Source organism: Leucoraja erinacea, chromosome 4 (assembly GCF_028641065.1).
Source record: "Leucoraja erinacea ecotype New England chromosome 4, Leri_hhj_1, whole genome shotgun sequence".
In the NCBI taxonomy this organism is placed as follows: Eukaryota; Metazoa; Chordata; class Chondrichthyes; order Rajiformes; family Rajidae; genus Leucoraja; species Leucoraja erinaceus.
Window position 1 is genome coordinate 56,585,161 of NC_073380.1, and position 16,327 is coordinate 56,601,487.

The window sequence follows — 16,327 nt, forward strand, 5'->3', positions numbered from 1 at the left end:
GTACATTTCCCATTTCTTGATGTACACCAAGCACTGTTTTTTGGTGGACTGTCTGTGGGCCATTGAAATAATATCCACTGTTCGGTCCGTCAGTCCCAGGTGTAGTAGAGGTGCTTTCAAACTCTACAAATTAATAGGTTTATATAATTATGACATGGGTGACTTTCCCTTGTTACGGGATGAACCAGTAAATTAGGTCTATGATGGATGGTGATGCATGGTTCTAATACCATGTTGAGTATCACCGGGAACCATGGTTGAGTAGGCCAATCGGGTACTATCAAAATACCAGACGCAGAGTCTTGCTGTATTTTCCTTAATACCCGACTGATGAGGCAGAAAGGAGGGAATGCATAAATAAACAATTTCCCCCAATGCAGCGAAAATGCATCTGTTGCCGCTGCCCCAGGGTCTGGTTCCCATGAAACATAGTTCGATAACTGGTGATTGAGCCTGGATGAGAATAGATCGATATCTGGTGTTCCATACTGTGCTGTAATTTCAGCAAATACATTTTTATCCAACATCCATTCGGTGTTTTCATTGAATTTGCGTGACCTGGTATCTGCCACTAAATTTAATTTACCTGGTAAGTAGGTAGCTGATATCCAAATATCTCTCTGGATACACCATTGCCAAACTGTGTTGGCCAGATTGTCACATGATGTCGATTTGTTTCCACCCATATGGTTGATATATGCTACCACGGTGGTGTTGTCAAATTGTAGTCTAACATGCTGGTGATATAACCCAGAACAATATGACTTAAGGCCATGGAATGCACCAAACATTTCCAGGTAGTTTATGCCCAGTGTTTGTAATAATGATGCCTCCTGTGCATTCCATCTCCCTCCTCTGTTGGTAGCTTCATTGGTCTGTCAAAATGACCACGTTTAATTTTTGAGTGCTCGTATTTTAGCCCTCTGTAAATTTTGATAATGTAAAGGTCCGAATTGTGTGGCTGGAAACGCAGCCACTATTTTGCCAATTATTCTTGCTACCAGTCTGATGGATGGTTTAGTGATGTCAATGATGTTGCTGTAAGCCTCTATTAAGGCTGTAACCTTTTCTTTCGGCAAAGTCACTGACATATGAACTGAGTTAATGGTGAATCCCAGATAATCCATCGTGGTTGAAGGCGTTAATTTAGATTTAACTGGATGGATGATAAACCCCAGTTTTTCAAATAATTGTTTTGTGGCTGTTACCGTTTGTGTAGCCAATTCCAAAGTTTTGCCCACAATATGTATGTCATCTAGATATGCCATTACCATGTGTTTTTGTTTCCGCAGAAACGCTAGGGCTGGTTTCAAAATTTTAGTGAACAGCCTGGGGCTGATGTTAGACCATTAGGTAGTGCCCTGTACTGCCACGCTGACCCATCCAGTTGAATTTTAAATAACATCTGTGGTCACCTCTTATGGGTACTGTATAGTAAGCATCTTTTAAATCGATGCTTGCCATGTAGTAACCTTTGGTAATCAATTGCTTAGCAGTAACAAAGGTTTCCATCTTGAAATGAATATATTGTACAAAAGTATTCAAATTAGTCAAATCTATGATGATGCAGCAACCACCATCTTTCTTGTTTTTGATAAAGATATTGGACACGAATTCCTGTGATTCGTGTTGGGTTTTCTCAATTACTCCTTTTTTATAAAGCCGCTGTAGTTCAGCGTGTGCTTTTGATTTTTCTTTGCCTGTAAGCACGAACATTCGGTTCGGTACATGCTGAACTGGAGGGTTATGTTTTTGTATAAATTCTATGGTATAACCCTGGATACTGCTTAAAATATAAGTGTCGGTAGTTAACTTATTCCATGCATCCAGATAGAAGTGTAATCTCCGACCAACCTCCATGCTCCCTTCAATTCGTCAGGAACCAGACCCACCTACCTCCATGGTTACCAGTGGTAGGTTTATTGCTTTTTCGGTATCCTCCTTGGACGTTGAGGCGCTGGTGTCTGGGTCTGTAGTTGGGTCGGTGTTGAGGGTTTGCACATTTTCCAGGAAGGTCGGTCTGGGCCATGGCCTAAAAAAGACCGATGTTGAGTGTACCTGGCCTTCGAGCTTTCACCAGTTTGTCTTGTCCGACTGGTGGGTGCGTAGGGGTGCTGTTTCTGGCCAAAGTAGTTTTTAGACGTTGCTTTAATGAGCCCCAGGGTTTTAGCCTCTTCGTCAAGTTCTTTTACCTGTTTGGATAAGTCACCTCCAAATAGTAATATTGGTGGTTTGGAGGTTCCAGGTTTGCACAGGCCTGCAAATTTGGGGTCTAAAGCCGGTTGGATGGCACTCTTCCTAATACTATTTAACTCGTATTGGGAGTTGCAAAATAAAGCCAGTGCATCCTGGTGATCTTGTGTCATGTCTTTTTTGTTTATTGTGCGGGCGAAAGCCGTAATTCCCGCTGTTAGGACTTTCAGAACTTTCTGTAGTTTCAAGTCCCTGGCTCTGATGGATGCTCCGACATGTTTCCAAATACACTGGTTGACACTGGGAACATTCAGTTATTTGCAGTTCCCTGGTGGTAAGTGTCTTGCTGTGGTGTCCAATAATGCCTGTCCTTGTAGCTGATTGAATGACATGTAGTCGATACTTGCAGCTATTTTAGGTTCCAGGTTTTGGCCAGTTTGGTCAGGTTGAATGAACTGGGACACCATATCCAATAGGTTTTCTTGCACCTCATGCACACTAGGAGTATGTTCTGCACACTCCTCTTCAGGGTCAGCCCAGAATTGACTCCGCTCTGATGAGGGAGAAGCACTGTGCAGCCCTACAAGAGGTACTGCTGTAGGACTTATTAGCTGCCCACTGTGACTAGTCTCCATCTCCCGGAGCCTGCCACTTTGGAGTATTTTTTCCAACAGCCGCTCCAACCGGCTCCAATGCTCTCGGGCACTGGCCACTCGCGGCTGCTCCTGTTCCTCAAGCCGCTCCAACCGGCTCCAATGCTCTCGGGCACTGGCCGCTCGCGGCTGTTCAAAGTCGGACTCATCGGAGTCAACGACTGTCAGTTTTTTTGCTTTGCTTTACCGCCCGGCTGTGGTGTTGATTTGGACAGTGCAGGGGCGAAGTCGGGCACACCTGTTCCCAGTACGGGAGATTGGTGTGCCGTTGGCCGCTGCTGGTTGCCCGCAACTCTGCGGTTCTCCCCCGCCAGCTTTTTCGCAGCCTTCTTGTTTTTCCGGGATCTGTCCATGCCTCCACCTGTGATAAAGTAAGTGGAAAGAACGCAGAGTCTCCTTACCTGCTGTTCCTGGCTTTCAAATTCTGCCGCTAAGGCCCTGCTGTGACTCATTGCAATACGTGTAGCGATATGACACGCATGCATCCTGGCGGGGTTCTTCACGTAGTCACTCACGTGACTCCGAAGTAAAATACATTGTCTTTCTTATCTTGCTCTTATCTTGGCCACGGTTGTGCTGATGCAATCATTTAATTATATCTCAAAAGACTACTAAGTGCCTTGTGTTTTGTTTGCAGGTGGTTTTCAGCCCTCTCTTTGTGATGAGAAGTCATCTCCCTGATGCCATTATTCTACATGTGGAGAGGCGAAGCTTGGGTTTAAAAGACCCCCAACTCATCAAAGGCAAAGGACAGGACGAGTCTCTTCTGAATGTGGCACCAGAACTTGTGCACCATTTGACGTTTCAAGCAAGGTAAACTATTGCTTATGTCCCATATGAAACATTTAGACAGGTACATGGATAGGACACGTTTAGAGGGATATGGGCCAAACGCAGACAGTTGGGACTAGTATAGATGGGGCATGTTGGTCGGCAATGGCAGGTTGGGCCGAAGGGCCTGTTTCATGCGCTTTGACTAATTTCTTGGTCAAAACTGGGCAAGAAATGGAACACAGTTAAATGCAGAAATTGTTCCTCCTCTTTTACAGAGAGGAAGATGAAGCATCCCAATGTGCCGTCCCGATTTCAACAGCCCTTATTAAACAAATCGCCCAGGGGCCGCAGAGGGAACGTTCAGCCAGCAAGTTACTTGCAGAGTTCTACAAAGTGGACACTGATGCACGCCTAGCCTGGCCTTACATTACAAAGGAAACTGACAGGTAATGCCAAGCAACCATTCAGTTACTGTACAGCCCGGTTTGTTATCAGCTGTGGAAATGTCAAAGACAACGGGTCTTAAGATGAGAGGGGGAAGGTTTAAAGGAGATATGTGAGACAAGTTTTTATTAAACAGTGTGGTGAGAGCCTGAAACTTGCTGCCAGGGGTTCATTATCTGCTAAATATTTATTGCAAATGGATGTAATTATAGTGTATGTTACTCTGCGTATAACGTAGCCCAAATCTTCTTCAATCAGTAAGTTCATGGCTATTGGAAAGGCACAAAATGCTGGAGTAACACAGCGGGTCAGGCAGCATCCGCAGAGGAAATGGGGTGGCATAGTGGCGCAGCAGTGGAGTTGCTGCCTTACAGCACCAGAGATCCAGGTTTGATCCTGACTACAGGTGCTGTCTGTACATAGTTTGTACGTTCTCCCCGTGACTGCATGGGTTTTCTCCCGGTGCTCTGGTTTCTTCCCAGGCTCCAAAGATGTACAGGTTTGTTAGGTTAATTGTCTTTGGTAAAGATTTGCAAATTGTCCCTAGTGTGTAGGATTGTGTTAGTGTGTGGTGATCGCTGGTCAGCCGTGACTCGGTGGGCCAAAGGTCCTGTTTCCACGCTGTATCTCTAAACTAAACTAAGCATGGATAGATGACGTTTTAGGTTGGGATCCTTCTTCAGTCTTTCTCCGTCTCACTCTATAGCGATGCTCTCTAATGTTGAACATCTCCATCCTTTGTAAAAACAGGCCCTTCAGCCCATCAAGCCATTCCTACCATGTTGCCTGACTAAACTAGTTCCATTTGCCTCCCCCTCGCCCATATCCTTTCAAACGTTTGAAACAAAGAACTGCAGATGCTAGTTTAATGTCTTGAACAGAAAAGTCACCTGTCCATGCTCCCCAGAGAAGCTGCCTGACCCGCTGAGTTACTCCAGCATTTTGTGTCTTTTCTTGGTAAACCAGCATTTGAGGTTTCTTGTTTCAAGCTCATGGCTATTGCCAGATATGAGCCATCGTACATAATAATGTATCAGATTTATTTTAGTATCCTCTTTTATAAAACTATTTACTTTTTCACCGGATTAAGAATAATTCTTAAGGACGCAATTGGAATTTAAGCAGTATGAACTTGTTTCTGAATGTGCTTGCTGTGTCATCTTTATTCAAGAAAATATTTATATTGGAGATAAAATATATACATTTATAATGCTTTGGCTACAAAGCAGCCGTGTTCTTTGCAAGTCTGTCACGGTTTTGTTTAAGACATTCAATCTCCATACTTACTTTGTAATGTTCTGAATCAAAACAGAGTATCAGCGCTAATCCACAGTTCAGAAGATGGATGTCAATTTAGCTATGTCTAGGAAGATCGTAGAGTTATCACAAAAGAATTTGGGGATAATCTTTGTGTAAACATTTTCTGGCAACTTTTAAACAAAAAAAAATTTTTTTTTTAAGGATCTGACACTATTGACATGAGGAATTATGACAGCTTAAATACTTGTTTCAAGCACAAAACTGCCAGCAATGATAATGAAGAACTAATCTGTTTCTTTAATGTACAGCAAACACAGCAGTGAGGCTCTTGCTCAGTGGGATAGTCCAATGCAGGTTAAGTTGTCTGCCTGGAAGCCCTGCCTCAACACCCTTCTTGTGGAACTGCTACCTTGGGCCTTGTTCATCAACCAGTCCAAATGGGACCTCTGGCTGTTTGAAGGTGAAAAGATCGTGGTGCAGGTACCAGCTGGGAAAATCATTGTACCGCCAAACTTCAAGGTAAATGGGTTAAAGACACATTGTTTACTATGTTGAAAAAGAAGTAGTAGAGTTTCAAAAGACAGGATTTTAATTTCTGGGGAGACTTTGTGATTTACATTTGTGTTATTCAATCAACCTGTTTAATCATTTGAATCCCAGATAGGAAAGTTTCAAAGTGTGTGAACTACTGCGAATGGCTGATCAATGTTTGATGTGGACTCAGTGAGCCGAAGGACTTGTTTCCGTGTCTTATCTTTCAATTCAGTTCAGTTCAATACAAATTAATGCAGTTCAATTCAATGCAATTTCAATTCAATTCAACTTCAATTAAGCTTCCCAGTCTTACTGGGCATACATTAATTTGATTTTAGGAACCAAGATCTAGGTGCCATATTAGTGTTCCACCATTGTATCACTGCTCAGGACAGACTGAACCATTTTACTTTGTCCTATACACATTAGAATTAGAACATAAAAGACCAGCAGAGGAACAGGCCTTTTAATCCACAGTTGTGCCGAACATGATGCCAAGATTAATCCATCTCCTCTGCCTGCTCATGGTCCATTTCCCTCCATTCCCTGTATATCTAAACGTGTCTATCTAAAAGCCTCTCAAACACCACTATCATATATGCCTCCAACACCACCCCTGGCAATGTGTTCCAGGCAACCTGTGAAAAAAAAACTTGCCCTGCATAACCATATAACAATTACAGCACGGAAACAGGCCATCTCGACCCTTCTAGTCCGTGCCGAACACATAATCTCCCCTAGTCCCATATACCTGCGCTCAGACCATAACCCTCCATTCCCTTCCCATCCATATAACTATCCAATTTATTTTTAAATGATAAAATCGAACCTGCCTCCACCACCTTCACTGGAAGCTCATTCCACACAGCTACCACTCTCTGAGTAAAGAAGTTCCCCCTTATGTTACCCCTAAACTTCAGTCCCTTAATTCTCAAGTCATGTCCCCTTGTTTGAATCTTCCCTACTCTCAAAAGTGCATTTACCCTTTAAACTTTGCACCCTTCACCTTTAAACTATGTACTCTAGTCTTTGACATTTCCGCCCTGGAAAAAACATTCTGACTGTCTATGCCTCTCATAATTTTATATACTTCTATCATATAGATTGCCTCCCTGCAATCTTCTGCCAAGAGAAAACAGATATGATAGTGGCATTGAAGAGACTTTTGGATAGGCACATGGATATGCAGGGAATGGAGGAATATGGATTATGTGCAGGCAGACGAGTCTTAGCATGGAGCACGGTCTTAGCATCATATTTAGCACAGACATTGTGGGCCGAAGGGCCTGTTCCTGTGCTGTAATGTTCTCTGTATTACAATCTAAGAAGGGTCCCGACCCGGAATGTCACCTATCCATGTTTTTCAGGGATGCGGCCTGACCCGCTGAGTTATTCCCGCACTTTGTGTCTTTCTTCGTAAACCTGCACCTGCAGTTCCTTGTTTCTAAATCCATTGCAGATGCCATGAGACATATAACAATATGTGTTTTAACAATTGTTTGCAGGATCCTTTTCAGATTGGTATCTATTGGGCCAGTACCAACACTGTACACAAATCCACTGCAATCAGGCTGGTGCACGATATCACTTCCCCCAAGTGGCAGGATTACCCCAGTAGTGCCATCATCACGCTGGATGAAGAAGGGGTCACTGACACAGATGTAAAACTGGGTGCTTTCCCAGATCATCAGAAGGTCAGTTTGAAACAATTGTTTTTTTTTTGTCTTTCACCCTTGGATCATTTTGGAAAAGAGCCCAGCAAAGTTGCATTCGGGCTGGTTGGAGGATGAACCGGGGTAATGCCTCCAGCGCCTTCCAGCTTACCTGCAGGGGGCACCCCCGGGACACAAAGATGTCCGGGCAAGGAAAGGAGAGGGACCTCGATTTGCGGGAATTGCTCCGGTTCATCAAGTGTGCGGGCTGACCAGACTTTGGACTTTGAATAATGGCGCCCAAAACGTGGCGACGCTCACATGTGTAATATATGCAAAAATAATTTAACTGTGCAGTTGCATAGGTGACAAATAAAGCACCATTGACCATTCAGAATGGTATTCACAACCGCAGTAGTCAGAATGTAGACGTTTCATATTCCGCTTGGGTAGCTAACAGCCCAATGCTATGAACAATGAATTCTCCAATTTTAGGTAACCTTTTACAACTCAAACCACCCCTGCCCCCCTTTTTCCCCATACCAAACTGGACACGCACGTGTTCATCATGAACCTTTCTACCCACACTCCTTCCTCCAGCTTCACAATTCGCAACTCTTCAATACTTTTGTCCCACATCTTCTGTTTTAATCTCTGGCTTTTGTCCAACCATTTCCATATCAAAACCCCTCTGGCCTGTGTTCACCTGTTATCTGCCATGCTTTGTCCTGCCTCTTCCTGTTCCCTAGTTTTCTTACCCCCCTACCCCCACAATCAGTCTGAAGAAGGGTACCAACCCAAAACATCATCTATCCATGTACTTCAGAGATGATGCCTGACCCACCGCGTTACTCCAGCACTTTGTATCATTTTTTTCACAGTGGTCAGATGAAAGCTTATTCTCCTTGATATGCACACACTTTCCTGTAAGCTGCTTCAACCTTTGATTGATTAAATGATACATCATGGAAACAGGCCCTTCGGCCCATCGAGATCTTACTGACCAAAAATCACCCCATCCACTAATACTATCCAACACACTAGGGACAATTTACAATGTTATCTATGCCAATTAACCTTCAAGCCTGCACGTCTTTGGAATGAGGGAGGAAACCGGAGCACCTGGAGAAAATCCATGCGGTCACAGAGAACGTACAAACTCTAAGGGAGAGGGACAGATTGATGCTTTTTGTTTACTATGCGAAGGAAGCACAATTCTTTTACCCTAATGCTAACTGCTGTGTAGTTCGTAGGTGCTCTCTGCCTGCACAATGGCAGCACTTAACGGTCCATACTAAGCTGCTAGTGTGAGTAAGGCTAAGTCCCAGCTGAGTTTGCATCTGGTTCCCAACTTCCTGGATGTTGCACTTCATGTTTTGTTGTCAGCTGGCGGTGAAAGTCACAACTCATGATCTTTTGACCCAGTTCCTGTTAGAAAGTCAAAAATACACAGTGTGCACGCTGATGACATTGTCAGATGTGCAGATCATAAGTGGGAAATGGCACCTATTCAAGAGTGAACCATTACTGGATAAGTCTGGTCCATTTTCATCATGATGATGATTGTTTTTATCGCTAACTATGTACTTAGGCACAGCGAAATTCTTTGTTTTGCATTCAATCCAGTAAAATCATACCACAGATAAAAACAATCAGATAAATACAAAGGTGCAACGGTTGTAGTGTAATAGACTTCACCGAGACAGTACACAAATCGTTGCCACGTTTCACCCACAAAGTTTCAAAATTCTAAAAGAGTGCAGTCTTATCTTGGCCTTAAAGTCCCATTGTTCTGGTGACACCGATCCTCTCCTCTGTCCGCCGTCATCTTGAAAACGGGCTTTTGTCCAGCATCCGCCGTCGCAGACTCCCTCTATTCTCCTCCCCAGTTCCTGGACTTCGGGGTTGAGCAGGAGACGAGTCTCAGACGACTCCAGGTGGGTTCTTGGTTCCACGGCTGGCGAGCCGGGCCTGCTGTTGAGATACGGCTGCAGCTCGCCGGGATCTTCCTTTCCAGGGGCAGGATTTCAGGCAAAGGCGCAGGCACTTGTTCATTTAAAGGTACAGCAAGGAAACAGGCCATTCTGCCCACCTTGTACACACTGACCAACAATCCACTAGTTCTATCCTACACACTAGGGACAATTTACAGAAGCCAATTAACCTGCACGTCTTTGGAATGCTGGAGGAAATCAGAGAACCTGGATAAATCTCATGCGGTCACAGGGAGAACGTACAGACAGCACCCATAGTCAGGATCGAACACGAAGAATAGCCACCTTTCTGGCACCATCTTGTGCCCTTCGAATTCCTAGTTCTTAAAAGTATGGAGTCTTATCTTGGCCTTCATGGGCCACTTTCCTCTTTAAAATCTCTCTTTACATCCACAGTCCTTCATTCCAAGCAGCATTCTGGTAAATATCGTTTGCACTCTCTCTATTGCTATCCTTTCCGTAATATCAGAAATGTGACCTTAGATGTTTATCCTTCAAATGCTTCTCACCAGTGTTATGTTCAGCTTCAACATGACATCCCAACTCTTGTACTCGATGCCTCAGCCTGTGAAGGCAACCATAACAAATGCCTTATTTAACACTTTTCATATATATCCTCGCTTTCAGCAAGCTATGAACTTGCACCTCAAGGTCTCTCAATTCATCTACACCTCTAAAGATACTGCCTAAAGGTACTCTACATATCCGACCGGAATTTGACTTGAAAATGTTATCTGATTTATGCATTAAATCAGACTTTATTTTTCTAATTCCATTTCTAAGATTTCTAAGATTTCTGTAACCATTGGTAAAACAAAGTGATTCCTCATACCTCTGCTAAATACCCTGGCTCTAACTTTTGAAGTATTTTTCTATTTTTTTCCCCTTTATTCTGGACACTCCCACTGGAGCCAGCAGTTATTCTAAGTATTTGATCAGGTTTTACACTTCAAAAGAGAAAACCCTGTCCATGCAAGCCTGTCTTTTGTATTTTAATTCAGTATCTTGCTGCAGAATCTGTGCTATCATCTGATCAAGACCCGTACATCCTTCCTGAGGTTCCCAGATTGCTTGTGTTTGCTCCAGATTGTGGACTTGCCAGATATCTGTATGAATCTAGCTCTACGTCCACCCCCTTGAGTAAAAAGCCAAAATTGCATGAGCTGTTTAAATGATCTTTTCTTTAGTGTTTCATGATATCTGTAAATGGACCCTGTAGCCTCCCTGTTGCATCTATTGAAAATGGCCTAATCATTCTTTATTTGGTCTAAGTTGGATAATTTTACTCTGCATAGAATGAATCATTGAATTGAATTGAATTTATTTATTTGTTTTAAAATTTTGTTTCCCTGGAGTCATGCATGTAATAAAAAATGACGAAAACACACAATCAACACAAATTTAACATCCACCACAGTGAGTTCACCAAACACCTCCTCACTGTGATGGAAGGCAAAATCTTAAAGTCTCTGTCTCTTCCCTCTTTGTTCTCCCTCTGCGCTGAGGCGATCCACGCTCCAGATGTTGTATATGCAAGATCCAAGGTATAAGGGGGGGGGGGGGGGGGGGGGGAGCCGGAACAGGGTACTGATTTTGGATGATTAGCCATGATCATATTGAATCTGCAGCTATTTTCTATGCAATACAATTTCTATGCAATTCAATACAATACAATATACAATACAATACAATACAATGTTTCTATGTTAATCCTTCTGGATCCAGCCCACTACCTGAACTTGAATCCCTCTCGTACTAACCTATTCTCATAGAGTCATGCCATACAGTGCGGAAACTTTGGCCCAACTTGTCCACACCAGCCAACATGTCCCATCTACACTAGCCCCACCTGCTTGCATTTGACCCAAATCCCTCTAATCCTCTCCTATCGATGTACCTGTCTAATTGCTTGCTTCTGTAAATTGTCCATGGAGTTTCGGACTAATGAATCGTTGGTCAGTGTAGACTTAGTGGGCAGAGGATCATGGTCAAGATCGAACCCGGGTCTCTGGTGCTGTAAACCCGTGTTCGATCATGAGCATGGGTACTGTCTGTATGGAGTTTGTACATTCTCCTTGTGACTGTCAGTTTTCTCCAGCTGCTCTGGTTTCCTCCCACACTCCAAAGACGTACAGGTTTGTAGGTTAAATGGCTATTGCAAATTGTCCCTGGTGTGTAGGGTGTCCGGGGATATGGGGAGAAGGCAGGAACCAGGTACTGATTGGGGATGATCAGTCATGATCCCATTGAATGGCGGTGCTGGCTCGAAGGGCCGAATGGCCTACTCCTGCACCTATTGTGTCTATTGTGTGGATACAGGATAGTGCTCCTGTACGGGGATCGCTGGTCGACACGGACTTGTTTCCACGCTGCATCTCACAAACTAAAAACTAAAACAAATTGACATCGAGCATCATGGTGCAGCCCTGACGTGAAGGAGAGGGGGCGAGGTGCACACTGCTTCCATCCACTCTGTCCCACAGCAAGTAGGGTTGACAAAGGGACAACGTCCCTACTCATTTGGACAGCCACACTACCCTGTCTACACCTTTAGTCATTTATTTTTTTAATTATTTGATGTTGATTTTAGACGTGTTTCTAATTAAATCAATGTTTGCTTTATATGAATTAGTGCTTGCATCATGATGAATTACCTCAACAATGACGCTTCTCCATTGCACATACTTGCTAGGAATACCTGTTCTAATTTTGATAGTGATAGTGCTTCATCTTTTTTCACCAGTATCATTAATACCTATCCCAACACTGTAGAGTTCCCTCCCTAAACCTCCCTACCTTTCTACATTCCTCTTTTAAAACACTCCTTTACATTTTCTAATATTTCCTAACTTGCCTCAGTTTCAGGTCTTATTTGATAATAAAAAAACAAGATAATTGCAAGTTGTTGATAATGTAATTTGTTTATGATTGTCAACATAACAACCTGTATGTGAGTCTTCATATGTGTTTTGCCTGAAGCTTGATGAACTTTTAAGTAATTTATGAGTTTTCTAAGAAATATAAGATACTAATGAACAAGAGGATATTTTAACACTAAAATTTCTGAATTGTTTGTGAAATGAAAGGTGAAAGCCTACTTGAAATATTTTTCTTTGATGCACACCCATATGTTAGAATAGATACGGTGAATGCACCGAGTCTTTTACCCAGGGAGGAGAATCGAGAACCAGAGGACATTGGTTTAAGGTGAGGGGGGGATAGATTTAGTAGGAACCTGAGAGCAACTTTTTCACACAAGGCTTAATAGATGCATGGAACGAGGTGCCGGCGGAGGTAGTTGAGATTTGTATTACCACAACGTTTAAGAAACATTTAGACAGGTACATGGATAGGATAGATTTAGAGGGATACTAGATTAAGTGGGACCCGTTGAGTCCCAGTCAAATGGGAGGCCTGGTCCATCACCGCAACACATTCCCAAACACAATAGTCCACCACTCACCCTTTCCCCCAACGCAATATTTCACCACTCACCCATAGCCCCTAACTGCGCAGGCGCGGCTCATTTCCCCTCATCCCTGATCACTCCCTCCCCCTCCACCATATGCAGGAGGGGAGGGAAGTGGGGCGTGTGGTGGGGGGAAGAGGGGTGTGGGGTGGGAGTAGAGGAAGGGTGTTGGGTTGGGGGGAAGAGGAGAGGTGTAGGAGGAAGTGGCTAACTCTTACGACATTCAACTGATCGGAACGAAACTTGGTGCAATTGCAGTACAGTAGAATGGTGAGTGAACTGGCGAAAAATCATAGCGCTATCGCGAACAGTTTTTGCACAAATAGAAAGATCGCACAAATCGGAAGATAACAAGAACAGTTTTAGTTATGTACTAGACTAAGTGGACCCATGTTCACACAGCAGGGCTGGTCCCCCAATGCAATATTCCACCTTTCCACCAATTCCAATATTGGTGGGCAGTGGGTGGGTGGGGGGGAGGGGGGGGGGAGATTTCTGGAGCGCTAGTATGGGTGTTGTGGGCTGAAGGGACTGGTTTCCAGAGGGCTACTATGGACATTGTGGGCCAAATGGATTCTTGGTCACTCAAGCCTGGTGTGATGGCAGCTCACTCACTCACGGCTGGTGGGCTGGCAGATGACTCATGGCTATTACTTGAAATACCATTTCAAGCAAGGTGCAAGGCCACTAAATTCAAATGCAGTCTCATACCATTTAAAGCAGGGTGCAAGGCCACCAAATTCAAATGCACTCATACCATTTCAAGCAGGGTGTAAGGCCACCAAAGTCAAATGCAGTCTCGTACCATTTCAAGCAGGGTGCAAGGCCACCAAATTCAAATGCACTCATACCATTTCGATCAGGGTGAAACCACCATAAAACCACGTAAAACACCACAAAACAATATAAAAAAACTGCATAAAAACCACACTCACAGTTGAGTAGACATTCAGTATATTCAATTGATTCACAGCTCAGACAGAGAGTCCTGACCTCTCGCTCCCCCATCTTGTAGAGACTGAGCCATGCCCACACTTCCAGGTTTTATAGTCCCTCCCCCCTCCCACAAGAAGGGGTGTGGCCTTCATGGCGTGATTGATAGGAGAAAGAATATCACCATTTTTTAAACATTAATAAGTCTTTTATTTTTAATCGATGGGAAAAATCCTCTTGTCTTGCGCAGCGGAAGGGGACTCTGAGTAAGATGGCCAAAAATCACATTCGTAAGCGTTAGCCATGCGCCCGTCCCGCGCTACCCACACGTTACCCGTGCATCACAACGCGACGACCTATTTTACATATGACGCGTAAATGAGGCGCAAATGACGGCCAAGTGGGACAGGCCCGTAAACCATAATTAAAAGTAGCTACAACAAACTCTAAAGTTAGTTAGTTTAAAGTCTGTTTTAGCGGGAATCTTTGACTTTTCTATGTGGGGGAGGGGTAGAGGGTAAGGGGGAAACTGTTTCCTAGTCGCTTCCTAGCGGGGACGCGACTATTTCTCTGAGTCGGTCTACCACCTGGATCGGAGCGGCCTTTCCTGCCGGGGACCGGGAACCGGACCAGAGCTACAACAGCGGCTGCGCAGCGATGGATTCACCGCGGAGCGGGCGATGCCTACCTGGATCGCCGTTTGGAGCTCCGGAGCGTTGGGCCGCTGCTCCAACATCGTGGAGCTGCAGTTTGGGAGAGCTTCCAACGCAGGCGGCGATGACCGTCATCGCGGAGTCCTGGGGCCCTTTGCCGAAGGCCGCCAGTGTTGCATCTCCGCCCAGCGCAGCCTGCGGACTTTTGGAGCCACAGACTCCGGTAGGAGGTGGCCGACTCTGATGTCCAGGTCACTGAGGAGGTCCCCCCAGCCCCGACGTCGGATTCACATCACCCCGGCGAGCGGGCCTGAACATCGGGCCGCCCGAAGCGGCGACTGCGGAGGGCTCGGGGAGGCCCCGACCACGGGTGAATATTGGGGAAGATTAGAGGAAGATGACTGACTTTGGTGCCTTCCTCACAGTGGGAAACTTTGATGCTGCTGTGTGGGGATGTTTTATGTTGAACTCTATCGTGTGTTGTGTTCTTTATTTTTATTGTATGGCTGTACGGTAATAACATTTTACTGTGCCAACTGGCACATGTGACAAATAAATGTATCTTGTATCTTTTATCTTGTAACTTGGATCTCCTTACACATACGCGTCTCCCTCTGTGTGAGGAAATGTGGTTTAGTTTGGTTTAGTTTAGTTTACTGTCATGTGTACCCAGGTACAGTGAAAAGCTTTTGTTGCCTGCTAACCAGTCAGTGTGCAAAAGGCACAACGTTTTTACACCGTTTTCAAGCTTCCAGTCCACACTCTAGGTATTATGAGCAATGCCCGTTCCCGGCAAGCACCAGGCAATTGCGGACCTCCAGCCATCGCCTTCCCTTGGACGTGCAGGTCAATCTGCGAACCGAGTCCTTCTCGCCCTTCCACCTTTGTGCCCCAGGGGGACTGCCCTCGAGGGCGCAGTAAGTCTGACCCCAGTTCCCTCTCCTCTCCTATTGGCCATCGCCTTTGGGTCCTCGCTCATCGCATCCGTTGTTGTCGCCGGCTCCGTCATCCCAGTCTCAGGTCTTTAGGGGATGAGCAGGTGCAGGCTCAGCGGGTTCCCTCTTCCAGGCTGTGGACTGCAGGTTCTCCGCGCAGTGATCGGCTCAGCGGCTTCCCCCTGTTGGTCGTAGTCCGCCATGTCTTGCATTCGGCCGCGGGGATCTGGCTTCATAGCTCTACCACCCTCTGTTTTCTTCCACCAAGCCAATTTTGACTCGAGTTGTGCAGCTCAGCCTGGATCCCGTGTGATCTATCTTGGGTCCCATGTGATTAGATTTAACCCACCCCAAGGCTCGTCGGACAGCATAACTGGGAGGGAGCTGGAGACATCGGATACGAAGAGCAAGAGTCGGTGGGAGGGTGAACCGGGGAAATGTCTCCAGTGCCTTCAAGGTTGGCTGCAGGAGGCGGCCCTGGGACACAAAGATGGCCAGACGAGGAGAGGACGGCAGTTCGTGGGAACTGCTCCAGTACATCGAGCGTGCGGGCTGACCGGACTTTGAATAAACATGCAAAAAGAATTGCACTGTGTAGTGGCTAATGTGACAAAGAAAGCACCATTGAAAAATAAAAGTATCATTTCATAAATTAAATTCATAAACTAAAAGTAAGCTCAATGATATGTTTTCATAACTTAATGGTGTCTGATATTGTAGAACAGGATACATGGGAGTCATTTATATATTCCCCATTCCTTGCTACAAATCAATAGAGATTTCAGTGCAAGGGTCAGTGGGATAACAGCAAGTGCCTATGTGTATTTTGAGTG

The 16,327-nt window shown here is 44.9% G+C and overlaps 1 protein-coding gene across 6 annotated transcripts in view; it reads left to right on the plus strand.

The window, feature by feature from the left end:
* Positions 1–16,327, plus strand: part of LOC129696443 (intermembrane lipid transfer protein VPS13B-like) — an 811,841-nt gene that overhangs the window by 759,783 nt on the left and 35,731 nt on the right. For all 6 annotated transcript variants that reach the window (XM_055634334.1, XM_055634333.1, XM_055634338.1 and 3 more), the window contains exons 47-50: positions 3,484–3,659; positions 3,896–4,066; positions 5,633–5,843; positions 7,364–7,552. In XM_055634334.1, coding sequence (XP_055490309.1) covers positions 3,484–3,659; positions 3,896–4,066; positions 5,633–5,843; positions 7,364–7,552 — 747 coding nt within the window. The remainder of the gene's footprint in view (positions 1–3,483; positions 3,660–3,895; positions 4,067–5,632; positions 5,844–7,363; positions 7,553–16,327) is intronic.